Source organism: Seriola aureovittata, chromosome 17, assembly GCF_021018895.1.
Source record: "Seriola aureovittata isolate HTS-2021-v1 ecotype China chromosome 17, ASM2101889v1, whole genome shotgun sequence".
Lineage (NCBI taxonomy): Eukaryota > Metazoa > Chordata > Actinopteri > Carangiformes > Carangidae > Seriola > Seriola aureovittata.
Genome location: NC_079380.1, coordinates 17,422,850 through 17,439,316, shown reverse-complemented (window position 1 = coordinate 17,439,316; position 16,467 = coordinate 17,422,850). Strand labels below are relative to the sequence as shown.

Genomic DNA, 16,467 nt, shown 5'->3' with positions numbered 1-16,467 from the left:
TATAATACAACCATGCAGAACAATTACTAAAGCTTATTTAGAAAATAGAGTTCATAAATTACCTCAGTTGCAAGCAGACATTGCTATGCTATCTGAGCTGGAATACTGCTAGCCACAGGTTTTGATGTAATTTAGGAATATAAAACATATACGCACATAAAATAACCCTAGCAGAGACAAGGAAGAGAGGAAAGGAGGAATTATTGTGAGCAGAGAGAAACAAGAGAAGATGCTGAGGCAGATAACTGACACCACCTCTTTATTTACCCAAGATAGTGTGAACTAGAAGGGACTGGGTTTGTGTATATACTACACACATCAGTTCTCATTGCCATATATTTAAGATTCATCTTTTTTGTCTGTTCCACCAAACAAACAGCCCTGCACCAATAAACAGACTAGAATTTAAGACACACATTTGCTTTATTTAATATTCACAGAGTGCATTCTTACTGCAGGATTAATATTGCACAATACAGTACATTAATGCTATAGGCTTTGTTTTAAATGTATGAAAATACATTATGTATGTGAGCAAAGGGAAACATGATAACATGGTAACATGGGTTCAGTTGTTGACAAGAGGCCCATTGAACTGTGTAGTATATTGTCTTATTCTGAGAGGTCCGACCTGTTTTAGTGGACGGACTGTAGCGCAACAGACTCCTTCTACGCGGGCAACATGATAACTCTATAGAGAGAAAGTGGCAGCAACAATCACAGTGAAGCAGTAGCAGCATAGAGCGTGGTCACATACTGGAGCTATTGATGGTCTTTTACATCAGGATCTCTGATTCTGATTACAGTATTACATAACCTGGTTTATTATACTTTAACATGATGTCTACTGGATTTGGAAGGAAGAGGTGACAGAAGGAAGCTCAACCCCAGAGGCAGGATGTGGAGCAGAGACATTGGGTCTTAGCTGCTGGGGACTTGATCACCAGATCCTTGATAATCTCCACTGTACCAAACAAGGGGAACAGCTTCTCAGTGAAGCTCTCATTGTAGGTGTAAATGTGCAAGTGTTTGTCGACGTCATAGAAGGACAGCTGGCCGTGGTCGTAGTCGAGATAGATGCCCACTTTGCGGGGGATGAGGCCCGGCGGCAGGGCAGTGAAGGGCACAGTCAGCGCCTTCAGCTCAGTGCCCCTCTCCAGCCGCAGGGTCAGGTACCCTGTATTGGTGTTCAGCGACTTGAAGCCTTTCCTCAGGGCCGACTCTTTAGCCACGCCCAGCCGCCAGTCCCGCTCACCGACCTCCACCTCCCAGTAGTGGCGGCCAGAGCCGAAGCCCTCCACCCCGACAGCACACCACCAGCCGTCGAAGCGTTGGTGGTAGTTGGGAACATCCTTCCTCTCAAAGCCACAGCGCATCTTCTTCTCGTCACTGGAGATGAGCAGATCTGGGTTGGCTGTGTCCAGATCCAGAGTCACCTCAACTATAGGGACAAGTAACAATCTGAATTACCAAACAGGTTCAGAGGAGATTACGTTGGCTGAAACACTGATAGAATGAATCCTGTACCTGCGGCATCTGAGATCCAGTCCCACACTGCAAAAACAGAAGACTTTCAGAGTAAGAGATGACAGTGAATGCATCAACATAATGATGCAAAGCTAGTTTTACACAATCAAAAAACTGTGTATCTCAGTTTGGAGATATTGGTCATATTACCAGTATTTATGGACTGGAGAGTGGATATTGTGAAGATGAGAATGTTGAAGAAATGAGAGATTGGTTGTACTGAAATTTCCCAGCTCCCAAAACTGTTTTTGATGCAACTTTGTAACTGTAATTACTGTAAATAATTTAATTTTATATTTGTAAACACGAAATTATCTTATCATATCCTAAAATATTTTCTTGTATTAAGGTCTGTCACTGTTATAAGCCAGTGATAGAAAATTTTACGTTGCCACTGGATACATCATATACTTGTTTGTTATCTCAGTCTGAGAGAGAGAAAGAAAATAGGGTCAAGAGACAGATAGTGAATCAACAACTGATCTCTCCCGTCAAACAAAATAGAAAAATTAAGCTTCCCCTGCTTCAGCTCAGTCCTTAATGTTCGATCGTTCTCATTAAAATAAAAGTATTCTGAGCAGCATTATTTGGCCTCCGTACTGTTACAGCATTGGGTGCGGGCTGCTTACATTTTTGAGATTTTCAAGTGGGCCATGAGTTGGAAAAGGTTGCCACTGTCCTAAACAAAGGACTGTGGACCAGACAGTAGTCCTGACACATGCAAAAATCTGTACATTGTACACAATTTTCTCATTGCAAAAAATTAAAAAATGTTTTCAAAAACTTGTGTTTTTTTTATGTGCATGTAAATTGTAAATCATTTTTTGTTTGCTGTTCACATGGATGTTTGCCTGACCAAGACCCTGCAGGCCAAAATAATGCATCAATTCAAACTTTGGGAGCTGGAATATTTCAGGGTGTGGCGACCTCTCTTTTTCCTGTGTGTGCTCTCTTTTGTGCTGCGCTTGTACCCAGCTGAAGTTGGATGTGCACACACACCCACCTTCTTCGCTACACACCTAATATTGAGCCGTGTGGATGTTCCTATATACTGTACATAAACTGTACAATGCTGTGCAGACTTGTCTAACAGTCTAACTTGAAACCAGTGAGGCAGTTGTATGCAGTGGTTTTAAACATCAAGTTTTCATTATAAATGCTGAGCTAACTAAATGTTACTCACCTGGTTGAGGAACGTAGGATATGGCACCTGAAAGGAGATAGTAACAGATTCATAGGGGTGTGAAATTTTACAAATATACAATAAACTTCAACTTAATTGAGTTTTAATTTACAAACCAATATTCTGAGTCCTCTGCTTCCACATGAGCCACTGCTGCGGGATGGTGTCCTGTGGGAACACACCAAGAGGGCTTCTATTACACCTGAACAATAAATTGATGAAGTGCAGATGTGTGTGTATTCTAACATGGGCTCCTACCTTATCTGGGCGCTGCAGCATTAAAGTCCACATGACCAGCTCCATAGCAGTCAGCAGATTGGGTGCACGGCCCCAACGCCAGGCTGACTGCAGGTCCTCCAGAACCTTTGCCACAGGTTCCCCAGGCCACACACTTTGCTGCAAGATGATCAGTGGGAAAAGAATGTGTCTATTGGGTAAAAACAAATCTGCAGAAATCAGTCCGGTGAACAAGAAACATGTGAACTATGTGAACTTCCCACCTCAGGCTGAGCTCTCACATCCTTGATCCAGTTGAGAATCACATTTTTGGCCTGCATCAGGTCCTGCTCATTAATCAGATCTGGCAGTTTGCCCTCATCCATCTCTGGCCAGCCATCAGTCTGCAGAGGCCTCTTCTGTAGAGAAAAAGATACACATCTTTAGTGACTAAACCTCTATATACCTTAAGCATGGTTAATGTATATCCTGGTCTTTTTTTCACAGATAAGCACCTTGCTCTCCAGCATAGAGGCCCACTGTAGGATGAAAGCCTTGCAGAGAGGAGTTGGCCAGGTGTCATCCTGGTTCCAGATGTGCTCCAGGACTGCTGACCTCTGCAGAGAGAAAACAGGTAGGGAAACGCAGGGTAGGTGAAAATAAAATATAATAGAATCATCATCATCATTATTTCTGATGATAAGGTCACTATGACTCGATTGGTGAGAGTTTAGGGTCTTTTTTACCAGATTCAACAAAAAGATGGTTTGTAACTAATATTGTTATTTTTTTTTCATGTCATATCTGATTTCATGATTGAATTGTTAGCAATATATTATTGTTTTTAACCTCCTCAGTACAGACAAGTCAGTTCTGAAAGTGCTCCAAACAGGTGTTTCCAAACAGGTGAATACATTATGTTGTACATGGTGTATTCTCAAGAGGTTGTACCTGACACACTCGGCTGAGGTCTCTAGCCAGATCCACCACAAACAGCTGATCCTCATCCAGAGGCTCCCTCTTGTCCTTCTTTGCTCTCTTGTGTGATTCCTGCAGGGAAATAAAAATTAAGAAAAAGGATTTTCTGTGGGAAACTGTTTTTAAAAGGAAAAGTTTTCAGCGAAAAGAAAAGAAAAAGACATTTGGAGGACATAAGTGGTGCTTGACAAGTGCCTTAGAAAGTAATAAGGTCAAATTAGAAAGGAGCTGGTCACTCAGCCTGATCAAAATGCACATCATGGCTCTGTTCCTGTCAGCAGAAATAAAGACACCCTTCCTTTCTAGCCTTTCCGCCTCGATTCATCTCATCAGCAACTCTCTGCATACTGTAGCTGTTTCTAGTTAAAAACAGAACCAGGAGATGAGAAATGCGTGCAGTCACATGGTGTGGTACTACAAAAATGTTGTCATGTCAACTGCCCACTTGAGCGTCAAGGTGACCCAGAAACCATCCTGCCAGGAACAAAACAGGTTTGAACATTAAACACACAATGTTCCTTTTGAGCACACCAAAACATGTTACCTTTATCTTGGCCGTGAAGTTTTTGGCCGGCTCCACCATGAAGTGAAAACACTGCATCATCTTGGCTGGTCTGTAAGAGAGTCCTACAGTGAGAAACACAAATAAATGTGACTTTAGATAATCACATGACTACGTCTTATTTACCAGCAGAAGCTCCGCTATTGTCCTTCATGTGATGAAGTCAAACATCTCGGCTTGTAGTGTACAATAAGGTGGTATTTACCACTGCCACTTCAGAATATGTCAACCATTTCAGGACACGTTTCTAGTGGCACACCTTTAAAATTTGGACTTTATGTGGTTTAGCAGAATGTATAATTAGTTTTGGTCTCTGAGAGGGGACACTGTCTCATCAGACTACAGCATGTCATGTAAATCATTGAACATATGATGAAAAAGTTCACATGGCCATTTAGTGAAAACAATACCTCGGAGGTTGACCACAACAACTTATTAAGTAGGTGAGGGATGTTGTGTCCCTGGCCTTGGCTGGCAGTGCCAAATACATAAATGATCCACTACCTGAGTTAATAAAGTCAAATTATCTCTGGTGCGATATGAGGAATGTGTCCAGGAGGTCACATCAGGGGCAGAGACCAGCAGTGATCATTAACTGGAGCAGGACCAAGCAATAAAAAGCAGACACTGCAAAACGTGACAGGCCCTGCACGCTTCCAGTGCAAAGCCTCGGCTGCAACTCTCTCCCTCCCTCTCTCTCTCTCTCTCTCTCCTTCTGTTTTCTCCTCATTCATTTTTCTTTGTGTCATTCCCTCACTTTCTCGCCATTGCAGAGAAATACACGAGCTCAGTCTGTGTCTGGCTGGCGCTGAAGCACTGAGGATGACCAGTCTAAACGGGTTCTCGTGACTTAAGGATGATGTGGGTGAATTCACTGGCACAAATAAACCTTATCTGCACATTCATTTCACTAATTCTAAGAAACTAATGGTTATCTGCATTTTATTAAACACAAGCATAAACAGCCCTGGTTGGACTATGAATTAAGTTATTCTGGTTAATATAAAAAAGGACGCTGTTGCCCCATTGCAGCTCAGTCAAGCTCCACAAAACTGCAACACTCTGATATTTGTATATACAGTGGTTGTTTATGCGGTTCATATATTGTGTTATCATACAATGTATGCAGTAATGCTGATTTAAATTGAGCTGAGGGCTAAAATGTCACATTTGCATATATAAATTGACACAATATTGTAATCGCAAGAAAACAAACCAGAGTATGAAAAAGGAAAGGCTCCGCTAGAAAGGATTTATTGATGTCGTGGGAAAACATGACCATGCAGCTTTTGCAGTCAGAGCGACCCAGTTCGAGGCCAGCTGATGACTGCGCATGAGGTAAACACACACCTGCCGTGTGACTTTGCGGCAAATCTGTGTTGTAGACACAGGTAGACTGCACGTCGAAAACTTATCTGTCTGCAGCTGTGCAAGACACACAATAACACATTTCATACATTTATCCTGATAATGTCATCGTATATTTCCCTTCAGTGCGTCCTACACAACAATACAAATAACATACGGATGATCGTATTAACGTGCACATGACGCACAGCTTACCTTGGTCCTCAGAGGGCTGGTGGAAAAGTGTAGATCTCCTCTTGGCTCAGAAGCGCACAGACTCCAGGACAGTGTTTTGTCTGTGTGCTGCAGTGTCTGACCTTGTTTACATACCAGAGTGGTCGGGAAGGTTCGGCTTTCTCCGCCAGTGACGAAAGCGACTCTCCAGTGGACAAGGCGCGCCGCCATGTTTGTAAGGTGCATATGTTACGCACACTTAAAGGAAAGATCCGTCTGTAAACACAGAGACTTTTAATGTAATGCAAAGTAACTAAGTGCATTTAGTGTAGTTCTGTTTTTAAGTGCAGTCGTGATGTAATTTCCATTTCCCTGTTACTTTACACTTCTACTCCACCACAACTCAGAGGGAAATATTTTTACTTCAAAGCTTTAGTTAGGCTGCTGGATATTTCAGATAAAGGATTTACATATAAAACATTCAGTTTACAAAACATAATGCATTTTGAAAGACTGAGCTACCTGACAGTTCTCAATAAAGTTGTTACAATAAACTGGACTTCAATCAAATGCATCATTGAGATGATATTACATGTTTATACATCAGTAATAATAATTCTATAATACATAATTATATAACTCAGGGGCCATACCAGCAAGATAGAACTTTTCAGTATGAGCCTGATATACTGTAGCCTATATATTCACAATGGTAGCAAGTTAGATACTGCCCCCATCATAGACTCAATATGTGAAATATTATTAACACAGGAAACAGGCTAATGTAGTGCTGCTGCTTATTATTCAACAAAAAGTTACGTTCATGTACTGTTTTGTGACTAACTGTAATTGGAACAGAACAGAATTTAAAGTCAAAATACAGATATCAAAAGCGTTATGAGTCTGATAGAAGAAGGTCCCATGTGACTGCATCAAACGTGCAATCAGATGGTGAAATGTTTGTAACATGTTGCATAGGGCACATTTTTATTAGATGATATTGCCAGAGATGACGAGGAAATGTCCCCACTCTTCACAGTGCATAGCCTAATAATGTATGTTTTATTATTACAAACTCCTGTGATTCACAGATAATGGTATTTTTGTCTATTTCAGTCACAGGAGACAAACAGTCTACTGGCTGCAGGCTTTCTGGCAACTTTTCAGGAGCAGAGCAGCAAACTGCGTGTTATTTTTGAAATTATTTACTTACTGATATTTTTGGTTCTGTAGACTCAGTCCCTGACAATTAATGTAAGCAAATAACAGACATATTTTACAAACAGTGCATTTGTGAAGTATAAGTAAATTTTAAAAACTGAACAAAGCTCTCTCTCTCACTCACTCAATCATGCATGCACGCACGCACACACACACACACACACACACACACACACACACACACACACAGTATATCTATGGAAATATCACTAAACTTCTTCAACTGGCTATCAGATGTCAAAGGTCAGCCTTGCTATGAGTCTGACTAATCTTTATGTTTGTTTAAAAAAAATCATAATCAGCTGCTGCTACTGTGTAATCATAACAGTCCATTAACAAAACAATAAAAGATTTTATTACATTTGTTTTCACAGAGAAATAATGTGGAGTCACTTGTTTTTCTTAAATAAATACAGTACAAGACAATGTGCAGGACAAACATTTTGCATGTGAACATGATAAGTTGCAGAACAACTTCACTGGATCACGACAAACAAAACAGGTCTTGACAAGGAACTTGGTATTTCTCCATTGTTTTCATTTCACATTCACTCTGCTGTGGACTTGAAGCTTTTTGGAGAACAGAACAGTAAAAAAGTTAAAAATAAAACTCAACACATAAAATAATAAAAGATATTATGATATAAAATATTTGATAAGGAAGCTAAAAACATAACTGGGGTAAAAACACTTTTGGTGAAACCAATTACATAAGTTGTCTTATTATAATGTCTTGTTATAACTTCATCAAAGGCACTCTCATTAGCACCTTTTTTTTATTTCTCCCCCTCACAGGCTGAACCACATGCTGGAGCAGTATGACATAGCCTCAGTGGGGTACAGAGACATGTGTTACAGCAACTCCTCAGGCAGCTCTTTGGTAACCTTACAAACCAGACAGTAAGGTCTATGGCTGAGGAACAGCAGAACAAAAGAGGAGAGCAAAGATCAAACACAAATGTTCACTGACAAGTGTAATCAGCAAAGTAAGTAGCGATTCCCTTTTTGGTATGTATCTGTAGTCCACAAATCTCTTCTTCCTCTGTCCTCATCAAGATGTACCAGCCACCAGCACAGAAACCATCACTTCAAGTGTTGTTAACAGTTATATGTTCCAGCCAAATGTGTCCTCTCCTGAGGGGTGCGCAGCTCCTCTTTGGTTGCCCCTCAGCTCATGAATCAACATTAGCTTTCTCTCAACATTAACTCAGTCTTGAGGTATCTGAATCAGCTTGTATGAATGTGTGAAGGATCCAATCATGATCAGTCTTCAGCCTTTGTTGTCATTTGGTGACTTCATCTGTATGAAAGCTATCGAGTTTCTTTCTCATTCATAGGCAGCTTGAGAACTTGATCAGTATCACACAGGCAGAACAGTGCCGTTAGTGTCTGGGTTGACTGGATGAGGTGTGTCAGTCTGAATGTCAGGCCCTGTGTCGGTGTAGATACTCTGAGGAGGAGAGACGTCCAGACTGGATGAGAGGATGTTGTACGGCAACTCCACAGACTGGCGGATACTCTCTTCATATGATGGAGGAGGCTGCAGGACATGTGAAAACAACAAGTTTTATCACGTGTTACAATGAATGGTGTTATTTCATTTTATTGTCAGTGGGACACGTTGCAGATTCACCCAGCGCTGCAAAGAGAAAACCTTAAAGCTGCACTGATCAATATCTTCAAATTAACAGTAGATTCAATTATTATGTTGCATGTGAAAGGTGTTGCTTGTGCTGATAAACCCACTGAGAATTATCACCCAACTCTGTCGTTCCCCTCACCTCTGGGAACCTTTTTTTTTTTTAGCATCTTCCAACTCATTGTTTTGGTTTTAAGACCTGCAGTTTCTCATCCCCTTCTTAGTTGACGTGGCAAACTTGTTAGCAAACAGTTGCTCATTTACATATCCACATCCAGCAGACACAACAACATTAGCATCATTTGGATCCTTCATGTTTGTGTCCACCTGATGAGCTTAAGTCAAATATTAACATTTAGCTCTGTTTTTGGTCTCTACCAACTTCTGAGGGAAATGTATGTCTGTTTAGCTTCTAAATGTTCTACTATGTTCACCAGCTGGCCTCTACCTGTCTGTCTGCTACTTCATGGCACTATGAGAGCAGTGAGAGTGAACCAATATGGTAGTGGACAGCTAAACAATGAGCTTAAACTCAAAATAGAGCCGTGCACAGCCAAGTGGAGCTGCAGACTCAGGTGATGATTCTCTGTGGGTTCATCACTATGAGCAACCACTTTAACAATGTTGCACAGTTTTGATTCATAACATTATAAAAAAATATAAATTGACACTGCTAGAAGTTGAGTTTCATTTGGTGAGGCTACAATAAATAAATTCATTCACTTGGTTTACTTCTTTAGTCCTCCAGCTCACTTGGTTACACGTGAAGAGTGTACAATCATCATGATTGATCCTTTATTCTATTTTTTCTCACACACTTGAAGTCAGACACAGCATAAATACTAAAAGTGAAAACTCTGCTGGAAGTATTAGAAGTTGGAAAGAAAAAAAAAAAGATATTTCCAAGGATGAGTGTGTTGCTTGGAGAACATCCTGAGGCCTGATGTCTACCCCCAAAAACACAGTGGAACATGTTTGTATTTACATTACCAATTTATCCGTGCTCACGTCGGCCGCCTGGAACATGTTTTTCTCCAATGCATTATCTTTCTGATCACATCTGGCAGATTCACACTCCCTGACTGAGTCCTCTTATCTTTTAATTGCTTGGGGACCCTCAGGCGACAAGAGCAACCCTACAACCCTGCCCTCTGTCTGATACATGCACCACACATACACACACACCAGGACGAAAAAACTTTTACTACCATCCCGCCTCAGGCCACAGGACAGACAGGGGGAAATTAAGGGGGCATCATTTAAACTCTACTAATAGAGTCTAAAAGGGAGGAGGGGGCTTTCAGTGACTAGTGACGGGTTGACTGGGAAGTTCTGTGTGTGAATGTGCTTTCTGTTTGTGTGTGTGTGTGTGTGTGTGTGTGTGTGTGTGTGTGTGTGTGAGAGAGATGGGCAGTCATGCCGGGGACTGTTTAATTAAGGAAAAGGTGGGGAGGTCAAAGAAGAAAAAAAAACAGTAGAAGACAGGATCACAAAGCAGCATTCTCAGGCACTGTTTGCACTTAGGATGCAGGCTTTAATTATGTTTGATGTGCCTTTTTCTCATTACCTTGTTTGCTCAAGCGTTGTGTGAGTCAAAAGCTCAGCGAAAGATCAACGCGGTAAAACCTTGAAACGCGGCTGCCAGCACAATTCAGCAGCGAGCCTTAGATGAGCTGATAGGGCATCCTGTTTACTGCTCTCTGAATGCTGTTTAATCTTTGAACACGCTCTTGTTACAATATTGTATGACAGCGTGGTCATAATAGAAAGCGCCTACTTCTCACCCGTCTCCATTGATAGTGAGAGTACATTTGAGCGGCCTCCACAATATCCAGAGTTTAAATGAGCTTTAGCATTCTTTGAAACTAGGAGTAAAATATCTTCTCTATTCCCAAGATTAACAACAGCACCTGACAGTCTTTGTGACTGTATCAATTGCTGTGACACAGCCCTAATCCCTAATATACCCCACCTCAGTCACAATGGGTCCATTGAGGCCGAAGCGGTCTGCAATCATCATGTGGATCTGCCTCTGGCGGTCCTTCTTTCGAACGCTCTCGTAGGAGGGCAGCCTCGGCAGGGGGGCCTCCAGTGTGGGCAAGCTGTAGCTGGAGGGCAGGCCGATGAAGAACAGCTGACCCGCCTGCTGAGACACACACAGGCCCAGAGACAGAGGGACGGTTATGATACACAGGAAACAGAAGCTTTTATACGCTGAGGGTTTGTGAATAATGGCTCAAATGTACACCATCACTGATACCCACTCTAAACATAAAAGCCAGTATGCTGCAGTCATTGAGACATTTACTTCAGAGGTGGGCACTGCCCAAGCTACCCAATGTGTATTGTATAGTATGTATAATAATAGGGAACTGAGAGTGTGTTTATTGCAATAATGTATACAGAATGATGCCAGTTCACTGCTGCACTCTCTCACCTGGGCGTTGTTGTCATCATTGATCTGCGTCTGCTCTAGACAAGAAGATCCCACCAGTGTCTGTCTGCTGCTGTAGTACTGAGGAGGAGCACCCTGTAAAACAAGCAGTAAAGACTGTAACGAGTGCGTCTCCGAACATGGGTTGTTAATCAACCTGTTTCAGTTAGAAGCATTTACCAGTTCATAGTTTAACTAAGTCATCTGCACTGCACCGCCCTGGTGTTCTGTCTGCAATTAGTCAGAAATACACTAATTTCAGCCCAATTGCCCAATGTTCATGCCTTGTTTAATCACTGTAGACACTGGCTGTTTTAGCAATACCATAAATTATCTAATCAATAAGACGACCACCCTCCAATTTCCGTGCCTCCTCCCTGTCCCACCCCCTCTAAAACAAGACCTGTCAGTGTCTCACTGTATGAGGTGCAGGAATCCTGAAAAAAGGCTGCCAGGAAAACTAGGTAATTGCCTCTGGTCTAAATGAGTCTCCTTTGTGTAGGGAACAATGTGATGTCCCACTGTGTCATCTGGGTCCCTAGGCAACAAACCACACCGTGTGGTCTTTTCAGCGTCTCTCTATTCCCCTTGTGACTGCAGCAGGTACCTCTTAACGAGCACACTCCAATACACATTATGGCCTCGTATGTCATTTGGGTCGGCATTACAACAAAGTCAATTTGTTGCCTGACTGAGATTTAAATCCAGCAAGAGGATAAGAGGTGTTAGGGCAACATTTGCTGCTAATACTAACTACTAACGCGATTCCTTCTCACTTAGAGGAAGCAGAAATAGGAGTTCAGCAGTCACACTGAGGAGTATTAAAATATCAGATTTATCATTTTCCCAGGCCACTTTAAACAATGACATCACTCACACTTAGAGTGACGCACTCTAGCGACCTTTGCCATAACCCTCACATCATTTCAGACAGAGAGAGACCACACCAAAAAGGTGATGTCAAAGGTCACGTTCCCTCACTGGTTTGTACTTTTAAGAAGCAAAAAAAAAAAAAAAAAGTCTTCAGGAGAGAGAGAAAAAAAAGAGAGTGGTCCTTTTGTCTCCAGCCATTGATTCAGTCAGTGTGAAAAAGCACAACCGTGTAAAATCAGTGTTGAAGTCGGGGGAGGACCCCAGCGGCAGTGTGCCTTTTTCAACGCCGCAACCTAAAGGAGATCCATTGTCCCCCTTGTGTCCCCAACACCCACAGTGGGGTCTGTCCACTATTCATGGTGCAAACTGAAGCAGGGAAAGGTATGTGACTATGAAGTTGAGGACATAAAAATGTCCCACAGGAACACAATGAGAGAGTGTTTGTGTGTGTTTTTCCCTCATGGAATAACAACATTTAAGTAAATTAAATATCCCATAACAATAAACAAATGACAATAAACCCTGAAACTACAACATGGATGCAGACTGGCACTCTCTGTTTACAAGCTGTCATTTGTATTTCACTGTTCTGACCTGACAGTAAGGTAAGACAGGCCGTGCTGTCTTATCAGCCACACAGTGTATGGATGCAGCTGTAACTAGAGGTCAGCACAGACAGTTTGTACCAGTGAAACGCTCTGTTAGTTCTTTAAATGGGACAACAGACCACTTCCATTAAAACCACAGCTTAACAGAGTTTCCTGCCTGTTGAAGGAGGGTAGTGGTGGTGGGGAGGGTTACGAGTGGTGTCTCTGCAATCTAAAGATAACACTGAAACTTCCCCCCTGGGACTTACGGGGGTGAGAAACAAGTCAGGAAGAGGAAGCAGAGAGAATGGGCAACCAAGGAAAAGTTACCTCTGTGGAGTGTTTACATTTCCTTTTCACCTCATCCTGCACCATCTCCTACAGCTTTACAGACGCACAACCAGTTAGCTGGAGTAGCTAGAGACATATGGTGCGTGCTGTTGGATGTGTGTTGTTTAAAATGTCACACCCTAGTGTAAAAACTTAAAAGATCAGGGTGTTTTGCTTCACCTGCTGTGTCAATGTTGGAGAATAAATTTGATTTTGTAGTTATTTAATTACACTGGTGCTGAACTAGTATCAATATGTGTGGTAAGTGCTAATTCCGTCCAATTCCATTAGAGTTACTGTGGCACTCAGAGATATTTGTGGAGAGCAGCTAGTTCAACTGAGGCAAATTCATTGCCTGACAATGATCATATCGAGTTTATTTTAGTCCTTTTCCCACAGCCATGCAAATTGAATCTGACACTTCTTAATGGCACTGCACTATGGGTGCACATGTTGACTTTGAGCCCAGGTCCTCTCCGTTAGTGTGATCCTAACAAATGTCCCGGATCGGGATCAAAACTGAACATGCAGGTCACTCTAAAAAAAAAAAAGAAAGAAGAAAGACGACTCAGCACAAAAGGCACTTTCTGCCTCTTTGTTTTCTTCTTACCATATCTGCATGAGGCCCCTGATAGGAGCGGAGTTTGCAGCACTGAGGATCCTTGCGGTAAATAATGGACAGCAGCACAACAATAACCACAAAGAAGACGAGAGAAGAAACTGTTTGAAAGCAGGAGAGAAGGAAGTGTTAGTCACAGTTAATCAGACAGCAACTTGCAGTAGCCACAACTTGAAAAAGAACAGAATCAGGGCCGCTTTTAACAAGTTCAATCTATAGTGAAATAGCTGTTTACTCAGTTTTTATTGACACTTTGAACACTCAAAAGGGTAATTTCCCTCCTATGCTCTACCTGTCTGTCAGGAACAATGGCAGCATGAAAGAAACAGAGCTGATAGACTAATTCTGTCATTATGCAGTGTCACATATCATGTGAGTGCTTTGTGGCAGTCAAATTAGCTATAATCTGTCATCACATGTGGAAAATGAAAATGAAAATATTCTAGTAGCCTTATCATACTGCAGCAATATGGTTAGATTGAAATACTATCCAGCAGGCAAGCAGGTAGAAATCAAACCACAGAGACAGATATTATGATTAAAAGGGAGTTTTCTAAATGGTATCGACTTTGTCTTTAATGTCTAAGGCAGTTTAATGGGTTTACTTACAGGACGCAGCGACCACTGTGAGTTGATCCGATGTCAGCTGTGAGGAGGGCAGAGTTGGACTTGCAGTTGTGGACATGTCTTCGGTGTAAACTGTCAAAGATCCGTTCAGAAATCCTCCTGAGCTCATCAGCCTCAACACCAAGGCTGTCATTATTTGTTTTATTTCACATCAGAGAGAAGAAACGGAGAGCAGCTCTGTTGTCGCTCCTCGTCATTGTCTCTTCAGTCCCCGCGGACAGGGTGACAGTCCACATGCGCTCTGAGAGTCAGATCTCAAACTCTGTCCTCTCGATGTGTGAGTCCACCTCTCCAAACCGCGTGACGTCGCTCTGGCTCTGCGCTGGACGGCAGCAGTGTTTGGTTTGTGGATTGGCACTGGCAGGGAGCAGGAACCACTAATATACATGGATTTTTAAATGGGTTGCCCCCCCCCCCCCCCCCCCCCCAAAAAAAAAAAAAAAAAACTCAGCAAAAAAAAAAGCAGCAAAATAGCACGTCTGGCTTAAGTTCCGTGTGAAATTTCGACAACTATCTGATATTTCCTCTTATACTGTCCAGATGCAGGCAAAACTGTCCAGTTTTGTTAAGGAAGTATGTCAACTGCTGCTTCCTCCGCCGTCTGATTCATTGCATCCAGACCAGTAGGTTAACACACTGGATGCCTGAGCTGGAGTCCCGTTACCCCGGAGACTGTGGGGATCCCGTCCTGGGATGATTTCTACACAGACAAAGAGCCTAAATGTTGCATTAGTATTCATGGATGGTAACTATGGAAAACATGTCTTCCTTTTCTACTAAATAACGCACTGCAGATCTGCCCTAAAATTAGGAGAGATAGGATAATGTAACCAAAGGCAGCAGGAGGACAGTGGTAAGGAGCTGCAAGTAAACTTTAACTTGGACTACCCATTAACACTGAGAAATGTCTGTGACTCTTTATTTTATCTTTAGCCTATCTGTATTGACCATGACCTTGATCCTCCACATAGTCTAGCTAGACACTTAAATATGATATCTTACCTGAAGTAGCCTACAGCTAAGACAATAGTAAAAATCCAGCCAAAGAAATCCAGCATTGTGTACAGGCTGGATTTTCTACATCTGATATGGAACTACTGCATCATGTCCTTTTAATGCAGAGAACACATTTAATAGGATTGAATAGATCTCTTCACCATGTGCTACACAGATTTGGCTTTGGCCCAGGTTTTATATTATATAACGGACCAAAAGCAGCTCTGTGTGCTGTAAATATTATATGTGAAGAAAAGAAAGTCAGCCCTAACTAACCATATCTGATGATATGGAGATACAAAGGCCTACAAGGGTGAGAGTTACGTTGTAAGGTCGCATTGTGTGTATATATATATATATATATATATATATATATATATATATATATATATATATATATTTTTTTTTTTTTTTTTTTTAAAGGATGAAAAATCCTTGATTTAACTGAAGTACTGTTAGGGTCTCAAAACTCTTATGATAAGGCCTTCATGAAACAAACTGAAAGAGTTTTCAGAAAACGGCTTTATCTATAATTGATTTGATATACCTAATATGTTTTTTTTTTTTTATTTGATTCATTCATGGATCTATAAATCACACCAAAGCAAAGAAATATTATGCTAAAGTCAGAATGCTTATTTCAGGCATGTTCCTATGAAACTGAAACTGAGGTAATGTTGATAAAATACAACACTGTATAAATCTTTTGTATATAAGTGGGTTTATTGTTCTGTAATTTTAAGAGAGAGGAAATCATTATTATTAAAAATGTATTGTAGAAGCCCCCTTACAAGGCATATGGAAATAACAGAATTATAGCAATAATAAATTCTGTATCTGACTTGTATTTTTTAAAGATATACATTTTTGCTTGCCCTGAATGTAATATACATAACAAGTTATGGCCTGAGTCTGGACCTATAAGGTTGTAGCATTTCAACCAAAGAGTAATTTCCCTTATTGGGTTGTTTTATTTGAAGGATTTTAAAAGGAGTAAGCATCCCATATTACACTGCAACAAAGCAAAATCAGAAAATATATACACTACATTTTTCTGTGTAACAGAAGTATCTGGTGGGAAATCCTCAAAGTGTCCTGGAGGCCCGACCAAGGCTGGATTACCAGGTAAAGTGGACAACCACCTGAACCTTAAG

At 41.4% G+C, this 16,467-nt stretch overlaps 2 protein-coding genes across 4 annotated transcripts; both read right to left on the bottom strand.

Moving 5' to 3' along the window:
- Nucleotides 1-404: 404 nt before the first annotated feature.
- On the bottom strand, nt 405-6,182 carry si:ch211-120g10.1 (butyrophilin subfamily 3 member A3). Of its 2 annotated transcripts, none has more exons than XM_056402482.1 (10): nt 6,030-6,182; nt 4,449-4,531; nt 3,878-3,976; nt 3,442-3,543; nt 3,211-3,345; nt 2,969-3,106; nt 2,827-2,878; nt 2,711-2,737; nt 1,528-1,554; nt 405-1,441 (listed from the first exon to the last, which is right to left on the bottom strand). In XM_056402482.1, the coding sequence occupies exons 2-10, from the start codon at nt 4,506-4,508 to the stop codon at nt 882-884; spliced, it is 1,200 nt and encodes a 399-aa protein (XP_056258457.1). In that variant the 5' UTR covers nt 4,509-4,531; nt 6,030-6,182; the 3' UTR covers nt 405-881. The 2 variants fall into 2 exon arrangements, with proteins under 2 accessions (XP_056258457.1, XP_056258458.1); XM_056402483.1 differs by having other exon boundaries at nt 4,449-4,518; nt 6,030-6,155.
- A 1,358-nt stretch (nt 6,183-7,540) lies between these two features.
- On the bottom strand, nt 7,541-14,707 carry si:ch73-364h19.1 (uncharacterized). 2 transcript variants are annotated; one of them, XM_056401842.1, is made up of 5 exons: nt 14,300-14,707; nt 13,682-13,791; nt 11,285-11,377; nt 10,820-10,993; nt 7,541-8,748 (listed from the first exon to the last, which is right to left on the bottom strand). In XM_056401842.1, exons 1-5 carry the CDS (start codon nt 14,448-14,450, stop codon nt 8,569-8,571), a joined length of 708 nt encoding a protein of 235 aa, XP_056257817.1. In that variant the 5' UTR covers nt 14,451-14,707; the 3' UTR covers nt 7,541-8,568. The 2 variants fall into 2 exon arrangements, with proteins under 2 accessions (XP_056257817.1, XP_056257818.1); XM_056401843.1 differs by having other exon boundaries at nt 10,820-10,990.
- Nucleotides 14,708-16,467: the final 1,760 nt, after the last annotated feature.

Excerpts from the sequence above, each read along its gene's own strand:
- si:ch211-120g10.1 (XM_056402482.1), bottom strand. The coding sequence starts at position 4,508 with ATGATGCAGTGTTTTCACTTCATGGTGGAGCCGGCCAAAAACTTCACG. Across the intron at positions 2,738-2,826 it reads GCAGAGGACTCAGAATATTG|GTGCCATATCCTACGTTCCT; the intron begins GTTTGTAAATTA and ends ATCTCCTTTCAG. Across the intron at positions 1,442-1,527 it reads CTGGATCTCAGATGCCGCAG|TTGAGGTGACTCTGGATCTG; the intron begins GTACAGGATTCA and ends TTGTCCCTATAG.
- si:ch73-364h19.1 (XM_056401842.1), bottom strand. The coding sequence starts at position 14,450 with ATGACAGCCTTGGTGTTGAGGCTGATGAGCTCAGGAGGATTTCTGAAC. Across the intron at positions 11,378-13,681 it reads AGGGGCCTCATGCAGATATG|GGTGCTCCTCCTCAGTACTA; the intron begins GTAAGAAGAAAA and ends CTTGTTTTACAG. Across the intron at positions 8,749-10,819 it reads ATGGACCCATTGTGACTGAG|CCTCCTCCATCATATGAAGA; the intron begins GTGGGGTATATT and ends CATGTCCTGCAG.